The sequence below is a fragment of the Cnephaeus nilssonii genome (genome assembly GCF_951640355.1).
Source record: "Cnephaeus nilssonii genome assembly, chromosome: 6".
In the NCBI taxonomy this organism is placed as follows: domain Eukaryota; kingdom Metazoa; phylum Chordata; class Mammalia; order Chiroptera; family Vespertilionidae; genus Cnephaeus; species Cnephaeus nilssonii.
In genome coordinates this window covers 49539336-49548181 of record NC_137077.1, presented here as the reverse complement: position 1 = coordinate 49548181, position 8846 = coordinate 49539336, and the positions used below count along the sequence as shown (strand labels likewise).

At 50.5% G+C, this 8846-nt stretch overlaps 1 protein-coding gene across 1 annotated transcript in view; it reads right to left on the bottom strand.

Annotated features, from left to right (window-relative positions):
- Positions 1-5134: 5134 nt before the first annotated feature.
- ACVR1B (activin A receptor type 1B) overlaps positions 5135-8846 on the bottom strand; it is a 32706-nt gene continuing 28994 nt past the window's right edge. Inside the window, exon 9 of the mRNA XM_079774152.1 lies at positions 5135-6774. Within this exon, the coding sequence (XP_079630278.1) occupies positions 6649-6774 (126 nt within the window). The 3' untranslated portion in view covers positions 5135-6648. The remainder of the gene's footprint in view (positions 6775-8846) is intronic.

Here is an 8846-nt window from a genome sequence, read left to right as displayed (position 1 = left end):
CTCTTTCTCTCTGTTTGCTGTTGCTCACGCCCCAAACCCGTGCATTCTACCAACAGTCTCCCCCTTTCCTGCAGCTGGTCCTGCTACCACCACTGCAATGGCTTCCTGGAGTCAGTGCTGTGATTGTCCCCAAACACTTATAGGGTCACATCACGCCCTTGCGTAAAGCCTACATCGGGAATGACAGAGAGGCGTTATGGGACAACTCCACATAAGCATGCTGTTCAGAAAAATTTGGAGACCAAGTCTAGACTCAAGAGGAAAACAATTACTGGTAGATTAGCACCTTCTGGGGTACCTGTCACAGGGGAAGTGATGGCATTGGTGGCCCCAGAATGAATTCTTTTTTCAGCACGTGCCAGCTCCATTGCAGCCCTGGCTCCCTTGCACTAGCCGTACTGACATATGTGTGACACACTCGTTTTGACCAAAACTCCCTCCTCTCCTCAATCAGCAGGCCAATGTCTGCTCCAAAATAGATGAGATGTCACCTCTCTTGACCCCAACCTCTTGTTTGTCCTGTGTTCCCAGAGCATTCGGTGTCTGCCCTTATCATAGCACTTATCTCACAGTTCATTGTAGTTATCTATTTACTAGTCTGTTCCACCAGCGAGGGGCCCTGGAGGGCAGTCCTGTAGTTCCCTAGGCACGGCATCTGCGCTTCCATCACTCGGTATGTATTGCTCTGTAATGGGACTTGCCAAAATCTGCTTCATCGTTCTCTCCCTACAGATCCTCTCCCTGTGGCGAAGAGAAGGGGTCAGACTGTTCATTCTGCCGTCTGCTTTACACACTACGGTTGCTCAACAAATGCTTATTTAATAACAATCTATTTATTATTAATATTCATTAATTGTTCCTTAAACCTTCCTACCCCATTAGCCCCATCCTTGGCTTCCAAAGAGCATTCCCAGACAGACCCAGGGCTCTCTGCCATATTCCTTATGCCATCCTGTCTGACCATGGGGTGCCCATCAACTTTCCGTTGGGTATGCTGCCAGGTGCTTGGTCAAACACCAGCTTAGACATTGCTGTGGAGGCATGTTTTAGGTATGATTAACCTTTAAGTCAGTAGAATTTCAGCAAAGCAGATTGCCTTGCAAATGTGGTTGGGCCTCATCACTCCGCTGAAAGCCTTAAAACACTGAGGTCCCTGAGGAAAAAGGAATTCTGCCTCCAGGCTGCCTTCGGACACAAGACTGCATCATCAGTTCTTCCCTGGCTCTCTAGCTTGTTGGCCTCATTTCAGACTTGCCAGCCCCAACAACCATGAACCAATTCCTTAAAAAATCTATCTATCTATCTATCTATCTATCTATCTATCTATCTATCTATCCATCCATCCATCCATCCATCCATCCATCCATCCATCCACCCACCCACCCATCCACCCACCCACCCACCCACCCACCCACCTTACTGGTTCTTTCTCTGGGGAACCCTAATACAGCATTCCTGGCTGGATCCACAGCTTCCTCCCCTCCCACCACCTTCATCCTGCATCCCTCTATGTTCCCACGTGTCTCTTGAAGGCTCCTACTCTACTCCTTATTTTGTTTTGGCTGTTTTTAGCAATCATGTTTTCCAGACTGCAAAGATCAGAAGACATGGCCTGGGGGGAAGGAGGAGGCAGAAATGTAAAATGTGTGTAACGAAAACCCAAGTGATACACCAGTCAAATGAATTCAGGTCTCCTGTACTGGGCCTTACGAAGGTGAAACCGTTAGTAACCTCCAAGGGCACATGAAGAGGTACCTGAATGGTTGGCATTCTGATTTCCAGAATGAAGTTGAACCTGCAATCCATAGCCTAGGGAATTGTAGGTCCATGCCTGCAAGGTGACTGTCTTCTGAACTGGGTTGAGATTAGCTACAAGCCACTTCACCTTTCCTTCCGACAGACAGGTAGGTCAAAGAGATGCAGCGGCCCTAATACTTGGCCACTTCAGCAAGCTACCTGGGCTTCTGCTGTTTTCTTTGTGCGTCAAAGAATTGTGGCCAGGGAGCATTTAATTAGCAGCTAACCTGGGTAATGGGGACAGATGCCAAACTTAAAAAGCCAACTTCTTAAAGTAAGTTACTTGACTTTCTCCAGCCCCACAGTCTCAGATGGGAAAACAAGGAAAAAGTCTGGGCAAACCATCAGAATTTTAAAATATCGACAGGCCGGAGCAATGGGCAGGTTCTACGGTAAAACTTAACAGGGTAAACATATGCCATCCTGCACCTGAGTTCAACTTCCCTTATACAGGATGGAGGAAGGAGGCTGGATTTTACTCAACCCGAGACATGAGATGCAGCCATGGGATGTGACCTGCCGGTGTCAAGCACAGTCTGGGACTCCCGTTCTAGTCTGTGCTGCCAGTTAATGCCGAGGTGTCCTTCCTGGCCCGGGCTCTAGCTGGCTCAGCGGAGAGCAGCTGGCCTGGGGAAGAACCGTGGACCATGGAGGCTGGACGGTGCAAAGGCTAAAGGGTTGCAGTCCGACATCCTAAACCCAAGGTCTTTTCCAACCTGTGAGCTATGCTTATTTGATTTACTGGCCATTTACTTGAGTTCTCTAACCCCGTTTCCTAAGCCACAAAGAGAGGACAATAATGCCCACCTCACACGCTTTTAGGATTAAAGCAATTAAATATATAAAGCAAATTTGGGCGCATTGCTCAGCACACGTAAGTATCTGCTAATATTAACTGAAGAAACTCGAAGCTTTGCCAGATTCGTGGTAACATGACAGCTGCCTTCAAGTGTTATCAGGGCCTTATATGGAAGAGAGGAAGCTGCTCTGAAGCGCCTGTGGATGGAAGTCACACGGAGGTTGCCCGGTTCTACATGAGGAAGAACGTTCTCCACAGCAGACGTGCAAGTTGTGATCCCGAGTGTTACAGCAGGAGGTTCGAAATCACGTGGCCCACAACCACGTGGCGGGATGCTGTCAGGAGGCACGTGCCCAATGGGTGGTAGACTAAGGGTACCTCTAGGGTCCCGCCTAAACATGAAATTCTATGATTCTAGGACTTTTATCCCAGGCTCCCTCAGCCTGGAGACAGACATTCACAGCCACCCACCCACACACTGAAAATGCCAGAGGAACCACTGGAGACGCACATCTCAAAGCCCCAAATTCACATTCATACTCCACGCTGGGAGGAAGCAGAAACTGCGGAGAGCTCATAGGCTGTCTTCGAAACTACGTGGTTTGCAACTAAGCAGGATCAAGACCCTCTTTTGTCTTAAAAAGGAAATGCCACAAGACTGAAATACAGACAAAGCCCAGGAAAAGGTGTTTAGTGTCCCACTCCCTCACGTGCCAGGCCTCCTCCCTCCACGGAACAGAGGACAGTCTCAGGAGCCCCGACCGGGCCGGGTCAGGTCTTCTGTGACCTGCTGCCCAGCCCAGTGGGAGGGCAGAAACACTACCTGAGAACATCTGCCCAGGCCCACTCCCCTGACAACAGCTGGGAGCAACCCACAGATGGACAACAGATGGCACCAGGCCCTAGCCGGTTTGGCTCAGTGGATGGAGCTTTAGCCTGCAGACTGAAGGTCCCAGGTTCGATTCCAGCCAAAGGCACATGCCTGGGTTGCAGGCTCAATCACCAGTGGGGGGGTGTGCGGGAGGCAGCCGGTTAATGATTCTCTCATCATGTTTCTCTCTTCCTCTCTGAAATCAGTAAGGATGTATTAAAAAAAAAAAAATACAGATGGCACCAGAACAGCTCTGTGAATAAAACTTTAATAATGTACAGCAGAAATTGGACAGGCTCATTCTTATATTAAAACAAAAGATTTCCTATATTACAACTTATTTACATTTGCATACTGAAGAGGTAAAGTGTCTAAGTGGCTATTTTACAGTCCTTTCTAATAAAATGTACAAAAACAAACAGAAGTACCGAGAATGCCGTTCGGGGGCCTTGATGGCAACAAAAGAACGGGCTTGGTCTTGGTCTGTGAATCCAGAATCCAGAGGTGCAGGTGGCCCTAAGGGTCAGGGTGAGCCTCGGGGGGCCAAACACCACGGCTTCAGGCTGTAGTTTCTCCCCAACTCTCTAAACTCCTAACGCTTATGGCTAAGAGTGGCGAGGGTGAGGATGGGAGCTTCCCAAAACACTGCTCAGCCTTCCCCAGGGTGGAGGAGCTGGACGTACGTGTGGTGAGGACGAAGGGCCACCTAGGGAGTAGGCTAGTGGCTTGGGAGTCCCTGGGTTGAGGAGTGTTGGCAGATCCCAGAGGCTGGTTGTGACGGGCACAGGAGTCTAATCCCGTTATCACTTAGAACCCGCCAGGTTCTGCAGGGCAGAGGGGCGAGGGGCCAGCAGAGGTGAGGAAAGAAAGTCCCCTGATGACACAATTGGTATTCAAGGGAAATTAGTCAATAGCCAGTAAATTGGCCCAAACAGTTAGGGGGAAATCTCCTTTAATGCAAGGAAAGAGGCAATACATCAGGAAAATAAATAGAAAGGCCAGGGGCATCGGGGAGACACATAAGCAGGGAGAGGGCTCCCCCCTCCTCCACAAGCTTTGGCAGAGAATCGCTGGGCTGGAGGCAGGGCTGCTGTGAAGCTGGATCCATACCATCTCCCCGGGGCAGGCAGGAGGCTCAGGAGGAACGCAGTGATTGGGCTCTCGTGCCCACCACCGGTCTCTTTGGCGTGGGAGGCATCCTTGCTCCTCAGTGGTCTTCTTCTATGAGAGCAATCATTCCAGGCGCAAAGGCTCTCAGAACCAACTACTGTACGAAACTTCTGGTCTCAAAACAGGCGCCCACTATCGTGGACCAGGTCCTTCCTCAGCGCTCCAGGAGTAGGACCCAAGCCTGTCTTGTTCACAGCCGTATTCCCAGCACCGAGCACAGTGCCTGGCACCCAACAGGCACTCAACATTAGCTGAGCAAATGCCTGGAGGAGAAGGTGCAGCCAGCTGGACAATGCACAAAGGGCAGGGCCCTGGCCCCAAACCACTCATGGAACTGGGGTGGGGTGGGCAGAAGCAAGAGAGACTAACCCCAGGGCAGGACGGGTCTCTCCTGTGGAGTGGGGACAGGCTCAGGACAAGGACAGACATTTCCAGTGTGATTGAGCTATGTGCGCTTGATTGAATCTTTTTTTTTTTTTGTGGTTGATTTTGTAGGGATTTCTTTAAAAACAAATAAATTGAGAGGTAATCATCACATAGAGATGGTTTTTCTTTTATAAAAACTTAATAATATTAAAAAAAAGTTAAAATCTAGACCCTCCCAATAAAATTAAAAAAACAAACAACAAAAAACCCACTCCAGTTAAAAGTTATGGCTTCAAAGTTATTATATACCTAAGACATGGTGACCAAACCACCACCCACAACCGTGCTGCTAGACATCGTTAAATACTACATTCAGGTTAAATAGGATTCGGCTCAGGCTGTTCCCTTTAGTAGGGCCCCGAAGTGGGTACAAGCCTCCTACCTTCCCTCCACCATGATCAGATAATCCAGTAAAAGACCCATGCAGATGCCTCCCGCCCACCCCACGCCCTCCCCCCCTAAACCCACCACCACCAAAAATATACACGGCTGTTTCCAGACTCTGGGACAGGAAAGACAGATGTGACATTCTAACCCGAGTCCCCAGATCTGGGCTCCAAACGCCTTGGGCCTTCCTCGATGCTGCTGAGGACCATGCCCTGGGCTGGCTCATTTCCCACGGTGGCAGCTGACCACACGCCCAAGACTCACACCAAGATGCTTTTCCTGTCCACTCACCCCTCCCTCACACTTGGACCCAAAAGCCTCGCCTGCCATGGACAACCGGGCCAGCTTTGGTTCCAGTCTGAAATGGAGAGCGGTGCTCACACAGGGTGGGCAGAGCGGCCTGTGGGAAAGGAGGGACCGTGGCTCAGAGCTCTGGGGCAGGGGCAGGGGCAGGGAGGAGACCTCTGGGCAGGGCACCAGGACACGAGACGCTGCTCACTACTGAACAGAGGCACCAACACGAAGACGGTATGAAGAACACACCCCTGACCTGCACATGCACAGAAAGCTCAAGCAGGGAAGTACACACCTACAGACACACACGTGTACGTACACACACACACACACACACACACACACACACACACACACACGGGCGTGGCACGGACCAGGCACAACAGGAGACGCACCTCAGCACACGCACACCTGGCAGGACAGACAGGAGCGGATTCCGTCTCCGCTGGCAGCCCCGGCCGATGTCCGTGCGAGGGTGGAGCACGGGCCCAGAACTGCCTGCCGGAGGGGCTGCGCTTCGGGTTCCTCTGGCCACCTCGGTGCTGGGGCTGGTCCCCGGAGGAAAATCTCAGTGCTGCTCAGCACTCAGCTTCACCTGGGCCCTCCAGGCCGCCGTCGCCCCTCCTGGATATATCCAGGTGCACCGGGTTGAGTTGTGGCACCGAGTTCTCACACCGTTCGCTCGGAGTCTCCATGCCACTAGGAGGTAAGTATAAAAGGTGTCTGTGTCTCAAACCCAACGTGGGAGTGAGCGGGTCTCCCGGGCTCTGTCCCTCTTTCGGACCAGGGCTTCTGGCCACAGAGGGCTGGGCAGAAACGAGAGGTAGGCCTCCATCGTACGCTCGACATGGCAGCTCTGTGTAGTCCTCGCTGCCCCGGTTGCATGTAGGGGAGGGAAGCAGGGTTAGATCTTCACGTCTTCCTGCACGCTGAGCTGGGAGAGGGTCTTCTTAATGCGCAGAGCGGTCAGGCGGGCTGCGCCGTTGGCGTACCAGCACTCTCGCATCATCTTCCCCATCACTCGTAACGCCTGCAGAGACCCAGAGGCATCAATGGGACCCTGCCCAGCGGAAGCCTTTCTGGCTCCCAGGCCCCTCATTTCTCAGTGAAAGTGCCAGGATGTCCTCCCCCCTCTGAACCCAGGGAAACACTCTGCAAGCTTCCCGGTCCCCACGGCTCGCCCTGCCTGAGGGGCCAGCTGTGCAGGCACAAGGAGAAGCTTCAGCAGAGGGAGCTCTCGGCAAGCACAGCGAGCCGCCCCCATCACCTGCGCAATCTGGAAAGAAACACCCACAACCACCTGGGGTCTGACAACCATTCCTATCAGGTTCGAGAATCCATTTTCATTATTATTGTTATATTTTTACTTAAAAAATTTTTTATTGGCTTTAGAGAGAGGAAAGAAGGGAGGGAGAGACAGAGAAATGGATTTGTTGTTCCACTTATTTATGCATTCACTGGTTGCATTTTTAATTTTTCTTTAAATAATTTTTATTGATTTCAGAGAGGAACGGAGAGGGGGAGAGAGAGAGAGAAACATCAGTGATGAGAGAGAATCATTGATTGGCTGCCCCACCCTGGGGATTGAGCCCCCAACTCAGGCATATACCCTGACCGGGAATTGAACTCCTGGTTAATAGGTTGATGCTCATCCACTGAGCCACCCGGCCAGGCTGGTTGCTTTTTTGTATGTGCTCTGACCAGAAATCAAACCCACAATTTGGCATATCAGGACAATGCTCTAACCAACCGAGCTACCTGGCCAGGGCTCATCTGCCACTCTTTTTTGTTTGTTTGTTAATCTTCACCCGAGTGATATTTTTTCCATTGGTTGATTTTTAGAGATAGTGGAAGGGAGGGGGAGAGACAGAGACAGAGAAAGCATCGATGTGAGAAAGACACATCAATCGGTTGCCTCCTCCACATGCTCTGACCAGGGCCAAGGGCCAGGGATCGAGTTTGCAACCAAAGTACATGCCCTTGACCAAAATCAAACCCCGGACCCTTCAGTCCACAGGTTGATGCTCTATCCACTGAGCCAAACCAGTCAGGGCCATATGCTACTTTCTGAAAGAACAATTAGTAAGGCCTCGGTGGAAACTACCCCTGAAAGCAATCTTGTCAGAGGCAGAAAGCTACATTGTCGTTGCCAGGATGACCCAGGTGACCACTATAGTCAGGCCACAAGGTGACATGGTAGGTCCCCTAAGGACCGCTACTGGTTATTGAGGGCTACAAAGTTCCTCGATTGCTGCTCTAGGCCACTATTTTTCAGAATTCCTTTTAGCAGTGGAATTTTCAGAGAGGAAAAATAATTTTTTCCCCACTTTCCTGAGTAGAGTCCCAACAATACAAACAGTGGTGACTGAACAGAGGGTGGGCAGGGCAGTAAAAGCAACTCTTCCAGCCTCACTCATCCTCTGAAGTAAACCCAATCAGGGGTTCCAAGGAACATTTGGAAAATGTTGCTGTATTATGCAATGAGAGGACATCACCCAAGATGTGAACTACTAGTAATTTTTTGGCCAATCCCGAAGCGCCCTCTAGTGGGTATATTCCTAAAAAGCAGAGCGGCCAGCCAGTAGTTGAGCAGCCAGCCACCTATGAACCAGGAGGTCACGGCTCCATTCTGGGTCAGGGCCCATGCCTGGGTTACAGGCTAGATCCCCAGTGAGGTTGTGCAGAAGGCAGCCAATCGATGATTCTCTCTCATCATTGATGTTTCTCTCTCTCTCCCTCTCCCTTCCTCTCTGAAATAAAAAAATAAAATTAAAAAAGCAGAGCTATGAGAGAAAAAGAGGCCCAAGTGCACTTAGCTAGGCAAACCCGCTCCCCCTGAAGACTCTAAGACCCAGAACTCCATGTTTATTAGGAATCTGTATAATAAACGTTATTTCAATTTTTTCCACAAAATGTTTCTTTTTTAAAAAAAAAATATTTTTATTGATTTCAGAGAGGAAGGGAGAGGAAGAGAGAGAGAAACATCAATGATGAGAGAGAATCATTGATCAGATGCCTCCTGCACGCCCCATACTGGGGATCCAGCCTGTAACCCAGGCATGTGCCTTGACCCGGAATCAAACCATGACCTCCTGGTTCACA